The sequence below is a fragment of the Vombatus ursinus genome, unplaced genomic scaffold (genome assembly GCF_900497805.2).
Source record: "Vombatus ursinus unplaced genomic scaffold, bare-nosed wombat genome assembly UNPS02009132.1, whole genome shotgun sequence".
Classification (NCBI taxonomy): domain Eukaryota; kingdom Metazoa; phylum Chordata; class Mammalia; order Diprotodontia; family Vombatidae; genus Vombatus; species Vombatus ursinus.
The window spans coordinates 1,786,920-1,806,824 of record NW_020948910.1 but is presented as its reverse complement, the minus strand read 5'-3'; the positions used below and the strand labels follow the sequence as shown (position 1 = coordinate 1,806,824).

The 19,905-nt window shown below is 35.7% G+C and overlaps 1 protein-coding gene across 2 annotated transcripts in view; it reads right to left on the bottom strand.

The window, feature by feature from the left end:
- SHPRH (SNF2 histone linker PHD RING helicase) overlaps window positions 1–19,905 on the bottom strand; it is a 116,962-nt gene that overhangs the window by 51,104 nt on the left and 45,953 nt on the right. For both annotated transcript variants that reach the window (XR_003568152.1, XM_027850653.1), the window contains exons 12-18: window positions 15,903–16,066; window positions 15,532–15,788; window positions 12,663–12,784; window positions 7,203–7,291; window positions 5,925–6,017; window positions 4,759–4,866; window positions 2,846–2,988 (exon numbers count right to left, since the gene is read on the bottom strand). Coding sequence is in view for 1 of the 2 variants with exons in the window: in XM_027850653.1 (XP_027706454.1) it covers window positions 2,846–2,988; window positions 4,759–4,866; window positions 5,925–6,017; window positions 7,203–7,291; window positions 12,663–12,784; window positions 15,532–15,788; window positions 15,903–16,066 (976 nt within the window). In the remaining variant the exon portion in view is untranslated. The remainder of the gene's footprint in view (window positions 1–2,845; window positions 2,989–4,758; window positions 4,867–5,924; window positions 6,018–7,202; window positions 7,292–12,662; window positions 12,785–15,531; window positions 15,789–15,902; window positions 16,067–19,905) is intronic.

Here is a 19,905-nt window from a genome sequence, read left to right as displayed (position 1 = left end):
AAACCTTGTTTTTGGCTGAAAAAAAAAAATGGCTTCCCACTTTCCTGACTTTCCAAAACATTCACCAATTACCTAATACATGTTGGCATTCAATTATATTCAAATCTACTCTCATAGTATTCTTTGTTTCATGTGCAAATTTTGATTGTTTACTAAGACTGTAAACTCCTCAAGGTGAAAAAAACAAATAAAAACCAACCCAAACCATGTCATACACTTCCATTTTATAGTATGTGTCAATCCCAGAACTTTCTAGTGTCAATCCCACAGAATTTGTTTGGAGACGTCCTGAGCAAAAACAGGTCTAAGAACTATTGGTTTAAGAAATCATAAACAGAGGAATCTCCTTTCTGATATACTAGAAGCATATTTTTGTCTTTTAAGTATGAAACTTCATGTTTGAATACAAAGGAAAAGTCACTTCATATATATTCTCTTAGGTATTTACATATTCGAGTGATTGGATTAAATCTTTCCTCACTTCTTCCGAACTACTGAAACAGTCCTCTAACTGGTTTCCCAGGATCAAGTCTCTTCCCTACTCCAATCCATCCTCTCCTCAAGTGCCATGGCAGTTATTCTAAAGTGTAGGTCTGGGACTCCCTATCAACTCCACCTTCCAGAACCAAATACTAAGTGCTCTGTCTGGCATTCAAAGCTCTTCATAAACCACCCCTTTTCTACCTTTCCAGCCTTCACATACTTTACTCCCCCACTTCCACATACTCTGTAATCCAGCTATGCTGGACCACTTGCAGCTCCTCTAATATAAGATTTTGTCTCCCATCATTCTGTCTCCGCTGTTGTTCCCCCACTGAGACTGCTCTGCCCACTCCACTTTGCTTCTTAGATTTCTTCTTTGGCTTCCTTCAAGGCTCAGCTCAAACCTCACCTTCAGCAGGAGGCTGGTCCCTCCCAGCTGCTAATGCCATCCCCTTTTAGATGACCGCAATCTACTCTGTATGTATCCCCTATGTACCTAATTATTTACTTTTTGTCTATCCTCTATTGGAATGTATGCTTCCTGTGGGCAGGGACTGGTTTTTTTTTCCCCCCTTTTTTCATATCCTTATTGCTTAGTGCAGTTACTGGCACATTATAAGCACTTAATGAAAGCTTGTTGACTGTCAGAGTTGAACCAGACGAACAAAACCATAATCACAAAATAACTCTGCACTAGTATCTAAGTGTATACTCTTTTCTCACTTAGATCCTATAATAAAGAAAAGTTTACTTAAAAAAGATGAGTGGTAATCAACTTAATGGGACAAAACAAATGAGAAAAACCCCCATGATTTTGCCTTTGAAAACACGTGCAATGACAAGGAAAACAATTCTGAATCTTCAGTGGCTTCTTATCGCCTCACTTTGGCATTTAGAGCCCTTCAGAATATGCTTACAGTTCATTGATTTAGAGGTGAAAGAGACTTCATGTTCCAAGTCTGAGAGAGTGACACTAAGTTATAAGACACTAAAATGTCTTATTCCAATATGTCTCTCACAGTATCTGGTTTACTAATTGCTCACATTTTTGAGTGGAGGCCCTGAAGGCTTTTGTTAAAATGAGGTTATGTTATCTGAGAAAGGGAACTTATTATCCTCCATTAACAATATCACCAAGCATAAATCTCTAGAATATCTCCTCTTATACAGCAAGGAATGAAACAAGAGACAGATATATTCTTATGGAAGGGCATAAAGGTTGGGAAAATGGAGTAAGGTGAAATGTGATAATAGAGGCAGGTAAGTGGCACAGTGGATAGAATGCTGCACAGGGAGTAGGGGAAACCTGACTTCAAATCTCGCTTCAGATACTAGCTATGTGACCCTGGGCAAGTCACCTAATCTGTGTGCCTCAGTTTTCTTATCTGTAAGATGGGGAAAATAATAGCACCTCACAGAGCTGTTGTAGGGATCAAATGAGGTAATATTTGTAAAGTGCTTAGCATATTGCCTGTCATATAGTAGGTACTTAATAAATGCTTATTTTCTTCCTTCCTAATAGCAGGGAACCTTGACAGTCAATGGAGAAGCATGAAAATTGGGAAATGTGGGAAGTGTGTGCATCATCAGAAGGGGGTAGAACAATGACAGCAGGATGGAGTGGGACAGGGGAGGAGTTCCCAAAATATGGTTCAAGGATAGCCTTGCTTGATTACAACAGACATAAGAGAAACAACAAAACAAAACTCTGCCTGGTACAAAAGAAAGAATTTGTCAAGGCAGAATGGAGCTGTAGAGAGAAAGGCTAGAGGCTGGAGAGGTTTCTTGAAGCCAAGAAGACCTGGGTTCAAGTCTTGCTTCTGACACAAATCTCCTTGTAAACCTGTCAAGTCAGGTAACCGCTCAGTGATAGAGCAATTCTCTAAGACCACAAGCTGCAGAGAAGAAATCAATCTGTTTTGGTCTAAGGAGTTCATTCATCTGGGAGGCTCCCTAACCAATGAAATCATAATCCCAGTTCCTCTCCATATCCCTTCTCTGGAACACATCTGTGATGATTTCACTGATGTAAGAAACTCTGCATATGGGTGGTTACACTACAATTTAGAGCCTTAGAAGTTTTGCTAGGCTACTGAAAGGTTAAGTGATTTTCCCACAGTCACCTAGTCAGAAAGAGTCTGAAATGAGACTTGAACATCTTCCTCAATTATCGACCAGCTCTCTCTTCACCATGTCACACTGCCTCTAAGAGAGGCACTGAGTACTTACAGGCAGGTATTCTCTGAAGTGCTATGAGCAATTTAGAGATTAATAAGATAAAAAGTCTGATCTCAAAGCTATTACAACCTAACACATATTTAGTTGGGTTTTTTCTTATTCTTATCTGTGCTATTTTTCTTACTTTTCCGCCATGGAAAGTTTACTAGTTTGTTGCTTGTAGTTGCTGGTTATTTCATTCTGCACACGCTGAACAAGGTCCTCATCAATAGCATATTGAATTGCTGATTGGATCACATCTAGCCACCAAGGTGAGCCTGAACGAATCTGTAACGGAAACCGCCCCCCCCCCGAAATATCAATCATTAAATTAATATTTACTGAGTGTGTACTATAAGGCTAACACTACGCTAGGTAATGTGAGAGTTACAAGGAAAGGATAAAACAGTTCCTGCCCTCAAAGAGCTTTTCTGCTTATTTAAAAAAAAACCCAAAACAATGATAAATGCACTAGGAGGCTGCACAGCAGAATGGAGCAAGTGATAGACCTGCAGTCTGACAACCTGGATTCATACCCCACTTCTTTTTTTTACTAACTGTGTGACCCTGGGCAAGACACTTAACCTCTCAGCTTCAGTTTCCTCATCTGTAAAATTGAGAGACTAATAATACTGACAGTATCTACCTCACACAGTATTGTAAGGATCAAATGACAATGGAAATAATGATAATAGATAACACTTCTAAGGTTTGCAAAGTGCTTTATCGATATTATCTCATTTTATCTTGACAAAAACATTGAAGAGGTTAACTGACTTGCACAGTCACATAGCTTATAAGGGTTCGAGGCTGGATTTGAACTCATATCTTCCTGTTTCCTGGTTCAGTGCTTGATCCACTGATACCTAGCAGCCTAGCACTTAAAAATTTTTACATGCTACATAAATGTTGGGCAGCTAGGTGGGGCAGTGGATAGAGCACTGTTACTGGAATCAGGAAGACCTGATTTAAAATCTAGCCTCAGATACTTACTAGTTTTGTGACCCTGGGCATGTCACTTAATTTTGTTTGCCTCAGTTTCCTCATATGTCTAATGAGCTGGAGAAGGAAATGGGAAACTACTCTAGTATCTTTGCTAAGAAAACCTAAAGAGGTTCACGAAGAGTCAAATACAACTAAAATGACTAAACAACAACATAAGTGTTAATTATTATTATCATTATCATTATCATTATTTTTATTATGACTTGAACAGGGAGTTCTTTGTTTAGTCTACTAAAAAGAACACACTATTGCTCAAGCATTCTGGATATATAAATATTGTTTACACGTATGGTAAAACTATTATAAAATATACCATTGATTCTGGACTATTAAGGGGCAATTATTTGATTCTGGCAATCTATAGTCCTTCTTTGTAGCTATAAGAAAGGCAGTATTTCTGATCATGTAATACCAGTGGCATAACTGGATTTTAAACAATATAAAATCTAAGATAACCTTATGGAGACATTCACAAAAATGCAAAATGTTTGGTGAAGAAATATGAAGAGAGAAGTGACTCAAAACTTAAATAAAAAGCAGTTATTTGTTTATCTGGGGCTTCCATTTTTACTTATTTTACAAAACAGAAAGCTTGAAAAGGGCAAGATGTTCTTGTTTCACCCCAAAGTGGGTGTAACATTACTGTTTTTTCAACCCTAAAACATCTTTTTGGAAATCACTAAGTTTCAGGTTAAAAATGCATCAAAATGTTGGGGATTCACACTCTTAGAAAAATCAAATACACATAATCTCACAACCCAGTATGTCAGATTCACAATATGTCAGATGAAGTGGTGACATCACACTACAGGTGATATTCATAAAACACTATTAACTTTTAAGCCCTTGCCACATAAACATCCCATAAAACAGCAAAAGCAGGAATTGTCATCCCTGGTTAAGTGGCAGAACTGGGATTCAAACTTGGGCAGGTCTTCTGACTAAATACTGCAGAACAATCTAAAAACGCTGATGTCCAACAGGATCCCCAAACTAATCATGATTACAGATTGCCAAGTCAAACCGTGACTTAAATCAATAACCACAGCTTGCCTTCCTCTGAAGCTCCCGGATGTTCTGCAAAACTGGCTGTAAAGCTTGATGGGCTTCTGCAACCTCTGCATTAGATTTACTCATGTAATGCTGTCTAAGTTGTTTGGCCTGCATATAAAAATAAAAAGACCTTCATTCAAGAGCTTGAATGCAATTTTGTATGATATTTTAAGAACATTTCTACAACTGATATTAATTAGCTACTTAGCTTAAACATGTATTCTAGTGTGTACACATGTGTTCTTATTTGAATGTATGTGGCATTACAAATACAGCTGGGATTAGCAAAAGGAAAATAAAATAATGAATTACCTTTATATAACAAGCATCTTTACTCCTCTACTTGTTCTCTATTTGTATTCTTCTTGTCAAACCCAACATTTGCAATATGACTATTTGTTGAAGGCTAGCACTATCCAACAGACTAAGCTATCACAATAAATAATGGGCTCCCCATCACTGGAAGTATTTAAAGAGAATTTGAATAATAGTCAAGGGTGCTTAAAAAAAATCCCTGTATTGGGTGATAAGTTAGGTTAGGATTATAGATTTAGAGTTGGAAAGAAATTTTTCAACTTTCCTCAGGGACATATGGAGGACCCTGCCCTACTGCTAAGGGTTCTTAAAAGGCTGGAGTAGCCTGGTGGGGAAGGAAGGGGTGAAGCACCAGTTGTTGCAGGAGATAAAAGATATTGAGGATGGGGGATGGAGACAAAAGGGAAAATGATAAGCAGGGTATATAAGATTTAACTCCTTTACAATGTTTCTTGCCCTGGTTTGAGGTAAATTTATTTGGTAATAGTAAACATTTTAGAATATGGAGAAAAAGACCCTCTCCCTAAACCAAGTCTTTTACAGCTATGCCTTTATAAGTTCTTAATTTACTGCTTATTTCCAAACTATGCAATTGGCTACCAAAAGTCAGATTCTCTTCTACTTACTTCAGATTTCTTCTACTTACACAGTGGCAAATAGCTCAAGAGAAAAAATAATTACAGGTGCTGACATTCTTCATCTAATTCAATCCCAGGAAAATTAAAAGCAGTAAAGGTAGCAGGTTAGCTATAGTCAATTCATTTGGAAATGTTGCATGCACTTAAAAATACAATTATAAAAAGCATAAAATCTGAAAAATCCACTCTTCCAGAGTGAATAAAGATAATTACCTCTTCCTCAAGTTTGCCATCTCTCAAGGTAGGAGGTATTCCTGGGTGTTTGGCTTGTAATAATTCCATCAGGTTGTGTGTAGAATGAAGTCTCTACACATACAAAAAAAAGCAATAACTTTAATATTCCATTCATGGAACAAGTGAGCAGCAGCTTACTCTGGGAAAACTTTTTATCATCATATACTGAGCACCAATAACAGTAGGCTGTATAAAGAAGAAACCTCTCATATGAACAGAATTTTAGTGTCAACCTTCCGAAATGCTGAAATCTATTTCATGAAAAAACTTCAGAAGTCAAACTTCTATCAAATCCAGGTGGCACCAGTGTGCCCATCTGTTTAATAAAGCTTCCCTCATTAACTTTATCATTTATCCAATCTGTAGTAGTAACAAAAAATGTGATGGACAAATTAAGAGAGAGACTTTTCAAAATAAGAAAGGTCAAAGTCAGATGGACAGGTTTTGTTTTTCTTTTGTTTTGCCATCCAATAACTTTTCTTTTACATACATAGGTTACAGGTTTTCACCTGTTTTTCCCAATAGTAGTTATAGATTTTATTGTAATCAATGGACTGCAAGACAATTAGCCAAAGATGGAGTTGTAATTTGTGGCCATAGTAGAATGGAGTGAAGTTTCTAAACGCCTTTCTCTGACCCTATTCTCAGTCAATTAGTCAATAAACATTTATTAAGCGCCTACTATGCTCCAGGCACCATGCTAATCACCACACTTGGAGCAGATGAACTAAGAGGCCACAAATTGGTGCCATTCGCCCTTTGTCCAAAGTGATGTGAAAGTTTAAAGGAACAGTAGGTAATATTCTTCTACGTTATGTCAGATTCTAAGATGCAGAGAAACAAACATAAGATTAGTAGTCAGAAGAATTGAGTCTGAAGCCCTATCACTGCCAAGACTTACTAGCCTTGGACAACTTTTGGCAAATCACTCAAGCTCTCCTGTTCCTTATCCATAAAATAGGGATAATAAAGTGTATACTACTTAAATCAAAGGGTCATTGTGACAATGAAACAAGACTGTATGCAAATTACTTTGTGAAACAGTGTTACCTACTATTATTATTATTAACAAAGTATTAAGATATGCTTGGGTAAGTTGTCTTTTTTTTTTTTAATAAACCTCAACTGAAATGTTCTGTTGCTCTATAGTAACATTTAGTGGCATTCACAAGTTATCTCAAACATCCAGGAATCCTTATTTAGAAAAAAAAAAAGAAAAGAAAAATATACAAACAAAACTGTTAAATATTTACTTACTTGTAATGAATCAGTTTTGAGTTTGTCTTTGTGTTCCTCAGATGAACGTAATACTTCTCTGTATAGGTCCACTGCTTGGGCATACTCATCTGAAGAATTAAAGTTCATTCAAAGCCAAGAATACATATTTTTAAGCTAAAAATTTCCTTATCTGCTATATACATAAATGGCAATTACAATTGTAAATGTTGTAATTTAATATTCATTATTTTTAAAGAAAAGGAAACTTCACAGACTCCTGGAGTTAGGAAGGATTTCAGAGATCATTTAGTTGAATTCTATTATTTGAAGATTTAATTTAATTTGGTGTGGGTTTTATTTTAAAAGATAATGAAAGGCCTTTTATTAATTTTAAGGAAATACAACAATACAAATGATGATACTGGTAAGAGAAGCTAAACAAGTCCAAAATTTTTTTACCTAGCTTTTAATAATATAAAAATAAAAAAAAAATACAATGTTAACCTGCAATTAATTCCAACAAATGTCACTTTTATTAAAAGCTAAAATGATGGGGGAGAGGAGAGGAGCTTGTGATGCACTTGAAATTAATGGCAGGCTCCATTAAGTCAATTTTAACTTGATTTAATTACAACATGTCATATAATTTAGCAGATTTTTGCAATATCCTCTTACCAAAGCACACAAATGTAGAAGAAAAATAATTTCTGTTTAAATATTATTTTAAATGCCAAAGTACTTTATCATTAACTATAGCTTAGTAACTTAAGACTTTATCATTTCTGCCAACAGAACTCACAAGTAGTAAAAGATGATTTCTTTTTCTATCACTTAGTATGAACAGCTCAAATGGATGTGAACAGATCATTTCTAGGTAAGCCGAGACTAGTCTGGTGATTTGAGTGAGAAATCTCATTTGTTTTTTGCTTTTGGAAGCAAGTTCAAAAAACAAAGCTGAAGACAGCTGAAACAGCATCTGTTCTGCTGACATCATCGCATGATTTTTACAAAACTGCAGCACTTTAAATATTCATAATTCACTGAGTTCTAAAAGTTTTATTCATATAAATAGTTGGGGAGGTTTTTTAAAATGTCATTTTAAATATTTTCTAAACACACAGTTTCCATCTTGTTTTTATTTTTTTTTAAAAATCTAGTTCCAGCAGTTTCTTTATTCAGGACTTTCCCCCACATAATGGAATACAATTTCAAAACATGTTAGTCATCCAGTTCTTATTCAATTTGGGGATGTAGATCATCAGGCTAATAATTAAAACAAACAAACATGGATAGCCTTTGATAATTTAAGCATAAACACCCAAATAATTATGTTACTTCAAGATGGAGTTACATAGTTACTCTTGTCTAAATTCTTAGGGATTTCTGATAAGGGTTCTTCAAAGAGCACATGGATTATACAAGCATTTATACCATCCTTTTGAAGATGGAGAGTTTTTAGTTAATCAACATTTCCAAGTAAAATGATAGACTACCTTAAGTTATTTCCAACAAACTAATATACATGTTTATTTTCTAAAGGAAGCACAGTGATTGTAGCAGAATTAAAAAGGAGTGGAACTTGATTTTAAACATGCAGTCTAACATGCTTTATTTCTGCAAGAAAATATAAATGTGTAGAAACATTCCAATTAAGAATACTGCCTATTTCTGGCCATCTGACAGCACTAAAATGTCCAAATACTCACTCTACTTTACACTGCTGAGTCCATTCTTTCTATTAATATCTGCAAAAATCATGCTATTCAAAAGCTGAACATAACTTAATGAAGGTATCAATACCTATATGTATTATATTTGTGTATGTACACTCACATTTCATATAAACAGACTAATATAAAGGTTAAAATTCATTTTAGAGTTCCATAAAATTAGTTACAAGAGAAAAAAACCTTCAAGTTTCTTTATAAAAGGTATGTGATTCTATGTACTTTTCCAGTAAATTAACTCTATTAGATACGTAGCACTAAATTCCTATTAAGCTTATTTCATTTACCATTTCATTTTCAAACAAATGTAATTTAGAAAAGATATCTTTAACTGAGAAGCATTCTGGGGCGGTTTTCTTTTGATATTTAACAACAGCTGACTATGACTCTAGCCCACAAAAAGGAAATACACCATAAAAAGAGAATAAAGAAAAATAATTGGAACAGAAGACACTGAAAACATGTTATTGGCCAAGCTGGAGTTATGAAGCCTGCTGATCTTGCCATTTGCCAAATATTTTAGAATAAGATCAAATGATCTACTTTTTCTTGCAGTTATAGGCTTTTTTTTTTTTAACTTTCTCAATGGGGTAAAAAGGAAAACAGAAGAGGGAAGGGAAAAAAATGTCAAGAGAGGAAGAACACTTAGTGTACCTGAGTTACATAATCACATCTCTCACTCACACACACACACACACACACACACACACAGTTCTAAAGCCCAGAAAGTGTAAATTTCTTACACTTTTGCTAATCTACAAGGGAGAAATGACTACTTTAGACATTTTGAGCTGTGCATTTTGACTTCTGTCAGACACTTCACAACACAACACTGTATTACTTGTGACTATATTTAATGAAGGCAAAAACATTTCAAGGCATATTTTGTATTCTACTTGTTTTCATACCTGTCCAGGACAGGCAGTTAGAGAAAAGCATCAGCCTTGTAGTGAGATGTGGGTTTACAACCCATCTCAGACCTTTGTAAGCTGTATGGCCACGTACAACTCTTAACTTCTCAGAACCCATTTTCCTCATCTATAAAATGGAGATAATAATATTTGCACTATCTGTCTCACAGTTATTGTGAGGAATACATTATATAAATCTGAGTTGCGGATGTTATTTGTCGCAGCTGCTGCAGTGGAGAGCATGAGACCAGCTCAGTACTCTGTAACCCGGAGACGCATGGATGAGGTGGGAGACAGCAAGGTGGCAGAAGCTCCGTTTATTGAGTGCAGATAGCTGTCTTTTATAGCCCTAGTGATGCATGTTCAAAGCGTGATCCCCTTGTGATAGCCAATCATCAGGTCTGCTGGAGCTCACGTCAGGACTCATCTCCCAATGAGAGGAGAGCCAAACCAACCGTGGGAGCTGCATGTCAGCAAAGGAGAGGTCCTGTGAGACTTCCTTATTTTTGCCACGCAACTATGTTGTGACCCTCAGCTTCTGCTGATAGAAGCTAGAACTCCCATGGGAAAGTTCCCTCAACAGAGCTCTCATGAGACCGTGAGACATTCACCCTAACAGTTATTCTTCTACTATATTCCTACTCTGATGCCTCAATGAAGAAGAAAGCTAAGCCTGGTTTCTCAAAGGCTATGTAAGATCACAAGGTCTGGTAGGCCCTACCAGCTGGAAAGGTTTGGCATGTAGAAATATATCTATTGTATGAGGACAACCTAAACAGGTTTTGAGGCTGAAAAGTGATGAATTTTTTGGCCACAGTAGCTTTCAAAGACTGTCTGATAAAATTATAAAGAGGTTGTGATCTTCATTCATTGAGGAAGTTACCCACAGCAATGGAATCACAGATCTCTGAAGTACTGAACTACTGAAATATTATTTCTAAGTTCTCTCTTCTATCTCAATTATACCACTTTTTGTTTTGAGACTGGCAGAAAATGATATTCAATGTAATAGATGCTTGTGCTCATTTTAGATAATTCTAAACTAATTTAAAGGAAAAAATTATTTTTTAAATTTGCTAGAAAAGTTCTAACTACTTCCTCATATGTTTGTGATGACATCTCCACTAAACAGTCACTTGGTGTTGGCTTTCATTTCATATCATAAACTCAAAGTAAGATAAAAGTTCTGGGCCTGGAGTCAGGAAGACCTGAGTTCAAATCTGGCCTCAGACAGTTATTAATTGTATGACCCTGGGCAAATCACTTAATCCTGTTTGCCTCAATTTTCTCAATTGTAAAACGAACTGGAGAAGGAAATGGCAAACCACTCTATTATCTCTGTCAAGAAAACTCAAAATGGGGTCACAAAGAGTTGAATACAACTAAAAAATGACTAAACAACAAAAACATTTCCACCCATAAATTCTGAAGAATAAAATCCTAATTAAGTTGCTGTATGTAAAGGGTGGTCACCTGCTGGACTCTTGATGACTTCTAAGGTCTCTTCCAACTTTAAGCTTCCAAGAACTTAACAAAGCAATGGGTGGGCACTTTATGTTCTGATTTCTCTGAACCTATATTGTGTTCTCTGAGATATCTGGGTTGATGTTATGCATGAGATTTTAAGACAGGGAGGGAAAACATCCCCTTCTTAGAACAACAATAATAACTGTCCACACATGTTGATTACAACAATGAGAGCTATATGAAGGTGGGATGGGTTGCCTTGGTAGGTAGTACGTTTCTTCTTCCTAGAGATCTACAAGCAAAAGATGACTATTAGTCAGGTATGTGTGTGGGGGAGGTCTTCTTTGGGAGTAGCTGGGCTTAGATGGTTTCTGAAGTTCCTTCCAATTCAAAGATTCTGTATTACTCAGTTTGCAATATGGGAGAGGTGCTACTGTCACTGATGGTTGCAGAAGATCCTAAACAGTCTCTTAACAAGGCCAATGAATTTATGCCTCAGGAGTCCCTTCTCTAGCACTTCAAGTGTCAAATCATAAACCTTCAACATTTTCTGCTAGCTAGATATAGCCTGCTGCATATGACTTACCTATAGCCTATCTTGGAGTTAAAAAAAAACTTTTTTTTTAAGTATGCTTACAGAAAGTAGGGAATAGTAAAGTTTTCTGCATCATCCTTATTGTACTTAGGCCTGGTGCTTGAGGATAAACCAAAAACTTTGCTTGGAAGAAATGAATGGCATAGGATATGTTTGATGTATATATCTTACATATCACCTTGTCTAAAATTGTTTAGATTGCTGTCTAGTCAAATACTATTTCACACATTTTTTAAATAACTACATTTTCCTTTGATTTAACTTTATATTTTTAATAATAAAATTACCTGAACCAAAGCAAATACTGTTTAAGAGTAGGTGGGAAAACGGAGAATAAGAAAAGGAAAACAGTATTAGCTTCAAAATCTAACCTAAATCTCATGAACAGGCTACAGAAAATAGCCAAGGAAGATAAACGGGTGAACTAGAGGGAAGGAAACATAGAATTCATGCTAAGGTTACTATAAAGCTGAGTAAAAATGGTGAAACTGTCTAATTAGAAGGCATTTCTATTTGTTTGTTGTCTTCTGGTAATTCTTTGCCAATGACAAAAATTATTACACCACTATTAAAAGGTCAATTCCTTAATTGTTTTGTGGTTTAACAATATTTCTAGGCTAAACAGCACAAGGCTTCACAATGCCAGCTGTAATAAAAAGTTACTACTGATTTTGAATAGGCTGCAAAAGGAGACATCTATAATATTTATTTATAACTTATTAAAGTACCAAGCTCCACATTATCTCCTTCAGAACTTTTTTTTAAGGGAATCAGAGGTAACAAAGCAATCTGCTTCTACCTTTAATGATATGGATGCCAGCTAGGCCATTAAGAGCACAAACCAGTTGCCGATGTGCTTCTTCACATTCAGTTCGACATTTCTTTTGCAGTGAAGTCAGCAACTCTTCCATGGTCATGGTACTGAAAGAAACAGCAGCTTGGTCAAACTTACACAGAACACACTCAGGTATGTCTTCAGTGATAGCAGTACAGCAAGCAAGAATAAACTATATGAATCCTGGAAGGGGAGTGAGGAAAGGAGACCTGCCAACTTATGATTCAACGGCTAGAACTCACAGGGCATCCTTCCCATGACCTCAAGGTTAGGGTTACTTCTTATAATAAAGCTCTACTAACTTTTCTGGCAAACAATAGAAGATTTAACTTCTTTACCAAAGAAAATAATGTATTATAAGCTTCACTGACTCTGTTTTGATTCTCTGGTTCATCACAGAGGTATTGGGAAAAAAAAATTTTTAATTGACATTTGTACATGTGTATACAGAGACCATATGCCAATTATCTTGTCTATTCTAGGAATGGCCCACTGAAGCAGTAGACAGGATTATCACAGAAAGTAATACATCACAATCAATGCCCAGAAAGGAGCATCTATCAAAACAGCTCTTTTTTTCCCTTGTGTCCAGAAAAGAAACCAATTTATTTCCAGTCCACTATTATATCTAAGCTATAATAGATAAGAAATGTTTCCTCATCAAAATCAATAAAATTTAAGGTAGCACTTGGAACATTCAATAGCAAATATGTATATTTAACTAAGACTATTCAGTTACTTCCTGGGAAGTAATATTCATCCAGGGTTAAAGGAATTTTGTATTTCTGTTTATGATGAATATTTCTTCTTAAAACCAAAGGGGAAAGGGCAAGTTCCTTGAACCACTACTGCTACCACAGAGGGCCTATTAAATGCTCCAGAATGAAAATGACCATATTTGCATGATGTTTGGCAACTTCACAGGGTTCAATAGTATCACCAAGCAAGAACCAGCATAGAAATCTAGAGAACACGAAGGGTTCCCTACACGTGGCAGAGACGTGAAATTCACAAATAGTAAATTCATAAATAGTAGGAAGAGGGAAGAAGTAGAAAGTAGACAGACAATCCTCATGAAAGTAGAAAAAGAACAACCATTCAGGCTTGGGACTGAACTCAGTTATCTGAACAGAAGGTAGTGTGACAGAGTAGGCAATTGGATTCCAAGGACCAGTATTAGAATCCTGGCTGTCTTATCTACTACTTAGGGGACACTGGTGAAAATGACTTCACTTCTCCCTGTCTCAGTATCATCATCTGCAAAATAATGGGGGTTGAGTAGATGATTTATAATGTCTATCCCAGCTCCAAATCCTATTAACCTTGGTTTCTTTTGAAACAGAAGATGTAGGAGAGGGAAAGTTAATTTGGACAACAAAGTAATGACTCACCATGGGAAGTTACAGTGGGGAAAATGTCTTAAGAGACAAAGAAAGAAGAATTTCTGTAAAAATACAAGTGGGGGCATTCAAAACCCCCAAACACCTTTTATGATAAGTGCAGTTGTAATGCTATACTTGTCAAATAGACAGGTACTCAGCACTACATAACCAAGAAGTAGAGACTGACACCGAATTTCAACAATGCCATTGATTTTCCTTGTAACCAGGAAAAGTTATCTTTCTTGTCTTAGTTTCCTGATTTATAATGCTATTTGCATATACAAATCTGTATATATCTATGTAGATATGTGTGTATATATAGATCTGCATTCTAAATTGAATGCTACATTTATGGGACAGTAGGCTTAAATGCAGGAAAAGAATGAATTGTTTACAGCAGTGATGTCAAATGCAAATAGAAACGATCATAAATAGGGATCACCATAGGCTGAATATTGACTTAGAAAACAACATATTAATATTATCTATGTTTTATTGTATTGTTATTTTGTTAAATGTTTCGTTACATTTTATTCTGATTTGGGATGCGCTTGGGAGTGTGGTGGGCTGTATACTGCCTGCAAGACACATATTTGATACCTCTGATTTATAGAAGCTGAATGTTCAGTCTCTCAATCAAAATACTAGGTGTCCTAAAAGTTAAAAAATTTTTAACTGTTAAAACTTTAACAGCTTAAAACTGTACTAAGCCTTTTGGGACACCTATATATCTCATTTTGTAAAATTATTAGTCATTTTGACTATTGAAGCATTGCTATGAAGAGAGGTCTCCTTGGCTTATGGTCTATTTTCCTCTTGCTTTTAAGTTTTGAAAATTTAAGGGCATTAAAGACAAAAGCTACCAAGGCAGTACATTTAGAGAAAATAAAATAAATGCAAAAGATGAAATTTCTTTGAGTATTAATCATTTTCCTAAAACTACTAATTGCAACAATCGACTATGGCTTGTAATTGAGTTTAACTGTACAAATTTGATATGACCTATTATAAACATTAGTTGCTTTGAGAAGTTCAAATATATAAAAATTAATAATACTAACAATAACAATAACACCCAATACCTAAACTATATGTAGCACTTTATACTTTTAAAGTGCTTGTAAATAAATTCTCATTTCATCTTTGCACCAGTCTGTTTTACAGATATGGAAACTAAGGCACAGATAGTTGAGTAACTTGCTCACACAACAAGATAGCAAAGATTACAATCTAAATCTAATTTGTAGTTTAGATAAAGTAAAAAAGATTTCAATAAACAGATTTGCAATAGAGTAGTCTAGTCATTCTTTACCCTAATAGTATGAGGGTTTGAGGCAAAGGGTGGGTCAGGAAGAGTCTAATTTGTACTTTTACCCCTAGAGTGATCACTTTAATGAGTCAATATTCCTTAAGTATTATCAGTAACAGAAATAAAAGAATTATAAGTAAACCTTTTTTGCAGTGGCAAGAATTCTCCTCGAACAGCCTGTGGGTGGCAGCAAGCCTGTCTGAGTCTCAACAGCGGGTAGAGAATAGATGTGACGGTCCTCCTGTCCAGGCTGCTGAGTTTCAGAGCCCAATCAGATATCTTTCTAAGCTTTGCCAGGGCATCCTGACAACACACCTCATGCTGACGGTGATAGAAATGTCTTTCCACTGGAGAAAAGTGAAGCCAGTGAATATCTTCTGTCTGGGGGGGAATCTGGATCTGAAAATGAAAAGCAAACAAGATATTCCATGGAACATTTTTTCCTCTACAAGGATACTGGTTGTTGTTGTTTTTTTAAACATCCTTAAAAGAAAACTAAAAAATTTTACTAACTTGGTCAATTACATCCTTCTTTGCAGACCTCCACATTATCTTGGCAATAAGGTCGTAGAGGGGTTGAGGATTTTTCCTGCAGTAAGGACGATACAGAAGTTGATCCCACCAGTGTTTGACCCAATATGGATCAACACCAAGGAATAGCACTAACCCATAGAGATCTAAAAAGAAAGGAAAAAACAAAGTCATTTGTTTCTATGTTTCTTTGTTATTCTTTAGAAGCACTATTTTCAATGGAAGTTTGTCTTTTTTTTTTATGAAATTATTCATCATTAGTTATACAGGGCACAACACTTTTCAAGGAATTAAAATGCATATTAGACAGGGCCTTAAGGAGTTTATACTACCGGAGTACAACTTCAATGTGGTACGTGGTTATATATATGATACGCTAGAAAATTTCCAATTATTATTCTAAAGATCCTAAGACCACAGCAAAAAGAGAAATTCAACACCTATTTAATCCAGAAGGCTAAAATTCCCCTAACATGTAAAGTCAGAGGCACACTTGCTAGAGACACGGGAGATTCTAGTTGTTGAATGAATGAGTGGTCTTAAACTAACACAAAAACCATATACAAAACACAATGTCTGCTGGCTCAGAAAAGACCAACTAAATGGATAAGGATGGTTCACAGAAAATATTCTGCCTCTCATTTTAAAGATTCAAGCTAAAAACTATTAAAAGAATTGTTGGTAGCTGGTACTGATTTTAATTTCCTTATTAATACCAAAGAAATTGAGTTATAGTTAAGAGAATGAGTCCTGAATAAGTTATTCTAAAGCTGATATCCTAAAAACCTCAGAAAAAGCTAAAACTGAGTGAATATCAACAGGAATTCACGTAGGCCACACTACAGAGCACACAGTGTGAGGGGAAGGGAAGGAGCATTTCTGCCTTACCTGTAGTTTCCAAGTGTTCTTCAAGGAGAAATAATCATTCATAGAAATCATTTGGTAATCTTATGCTACTAGATAATATGTACTATGATTTTGAACTCTTAATTTTCAAATGTCTGAAAATTTTGATGCTGTCATAATAAACAGGCAAGAGATTAAAGTTGGGCTTTTTAACAACACATTTCTATAATTTGTTTCTTTAACTAGATTGTAATATTCTGGAGGGCAGAATCTGGATCTTATGTACCTTTGTACCCCACCTGTCCCAATATAATGCCTTGAACATAGCAGGCATTTAACAAAGATCAATTGCCTTAAATGTTTAATTCAAAAGATTTACTGCCTTGCTGCTTTATTTCATAAGCAAAGATTGGCAAAACTACAGATACTTTATTAGTAGAGGCTATATTTTAACAAACATTTCTATAGTACTACTGGATGATGAATGGAAAAACGTGAGGGGGAAATGGTTAAAAATACATTGATAAAAAACAAAAGACCACAACAAGCTTCCTTATTTCCTAGAGTACAGTGATAGAGATTCTGCTCTCATTTCCCATGAAAAGGGTACTGAAGGCAAATGTCATATGGTTTAACATCTATGTCTATTATGATACTGTCCATTTCTGCCATAAATAAACTTGAGCTAAAATCTTTATGAACTTTTCCATCTACATATCATTTCAGTTTTTATCTCATGCCTCAGGGCAAGATGCAAAACCCCTAAGTGTAGTTCAACCAGATAAAAATGTAATTGGGAAATGTTTAATATGATAAATAAAAATATAAAACAATTGATATCCAAGTCAATATGCAGCTCCATTTCAATTTGAGTTTGACACCACTACCACAGAGAATAAGCAACCATCTTCTCTAACCTGAAGGTGTCTTTGTAGAAGATTTTAAAAACACTGAAGGCTAAGATGGTTATATCATCAAAGGCTCTACACTCAGATTAAAATAATTCATTTAGCAAGATTACATGGAAATTAATCTTTAGGATGCTTTCTAAAAATCTAATTACATGGAAATTAAGGAAAACTAAAAATTGAGTCTAAAAATTAAACTTCCATAATAATTTTCCTATATAAAGATTATGATTTATGACTCAAACACTGGCTTAAATTTCTGAACTTAATATTACAGAAAACAAAGTTTGAAAAAGAATTTAATAAATAATAGAGATTATTTCTAAATTATATATTATCTTGGCAAACTTTAGCTATTTCAAACATTTGCAATTTTGACATTTTATGATTATTGAACAGTTTCTTAAATTTGTGCTTTTAAAAATCGGGGAATTAACCTTTAAATAAATACCTTCAAGCTGTCCATATAAATTATGTGTTTTTTTTTTCTTTGCAATAAGGTGAAACTGTCTAAAACTGATCCTTATATATTGGTTTTCAAATTCTACTTTATGAATGCATTCAATGTTTTCAAGTTATAGTAACTGATATTCACAATTTTACTTTAATAAAATTACATGGATAGTAGCTATTCACTTCATACAAGGACCACTGACTTGGAGATGGAAGGCTCCTTAAAGGTCATCTAGTCTAAACTCATTTTTTGATTCTATCTTCCTGGTGGTCATCATCCTACATTATCTTATATCTCTCCTTCCCTTCTTGACTAAATTCCTTGATAAAGCCATCCACACTAGGTACCTCCACTTCCTCTCTTCTTACTCACTTTTAAAACTTCTACAACCTGGCATCTGACTTCATTATTGGTCTGCAACTCCTCTTGCCAAAGCCACCAGTGATTTTAACTTGACAAATATAATGGCCTTTTCTCAATCCTCATCCTTCTCTAAAACTTCTTGATGTTGTTGGATCACCTTCTTCTCCTGGTTCTCCTTCTTCCTGTCTGACTGCTCTTTTTCAGTCTCCTTTGCTAGATCTTCATTTCAGGTCATGCCTACTACAAGACTATATGAGACTTCTCCAAGATTCTGTCCTGGGCTTTCTCCTCTTTTTCCTCTATATTCTCACTTCACGATTTCATCAGCTCCCATTGGTTCAATTATCATCTCTATGCAAATGCTTCCCAGATCTATAAATCTAGCCCTAAATAACACTACTGTCCTTCATCACCAATTATTTGTTAGGTATCTCAAATTGGATATGTGGCAGACATTTCAAACAACACAGCCAAAATAATACTCAGTATCTATTCCTCTCAAACTCTCCTTATCTTTCCAACTTTCTTACTGCTGTAGAAGGTTAGTTCCAGTTGGGCAACGCAGTTTGTTCCTTTGTTCCTTCCTTTCTTCCTTCCTTCCCTCCCTCCTTCTCTCTCTCCTTTCTATCCTTCCCCTCCCTCCCTCCTCTCCCTCTGTCCACACAGGGTATAATACCCTTACCTGCAGGAACTCTGCCCAAAAGTAACATAAATTTTGATCCCTGAAAACTCAAAAGATATCTTGGGGTTTCTTGTCCAGATTTCTTTCTTAAGAACCATGCCTTAAACCCAAATCACTCAGGCTCTCATTGATTGGCCAATAATAGGTCCCAGCCCAAATCTCACTTGGTCATTGGGCCCTGATGGCTCAGAGTGAGAGTAAACAGTAAACAGTAGTTGTTTCTGTTTTGGCCAGAAACCCAGAGGGTTTTCCCCTCCCAGACTGATTTTTTTTTTTTTGACTAGGTAAAAAAGGTCATTCTTTGCCTTACTTCTTACCCAGGCTTAATCACTGAATGGGTGTTGCCTCAGTCAAACTGAGACCTGGGAAAGATCTTAACTTAAAAAGGTCAAGGTCTCCCACAGCATCTGGGGCTATCTGCAGTCATCCTGATTTCTATCTTGCCACTGGACCCAGATGATTCCAGAGGAGAAAGTGAAGTTGGTGATTTTGTACAGAGCTTCCTCACTTAAATCCAATTCACTTGCAAATCATGGCATCATCTTCTTGATGTCATGGTCCTCTTCAAGAACTAAGGGCAAACAACACCAACCATTCTCCTAAATACTCAGGCTTGAAATCTTCATTCCAATTCATTTTCTACTCACCTGCCAAAATGATTTTCCTAAATTGCAGTTCTGACCATGTCACCCCACCCCCTCAAGAAAAACAACAACAACAACCACCTTACTC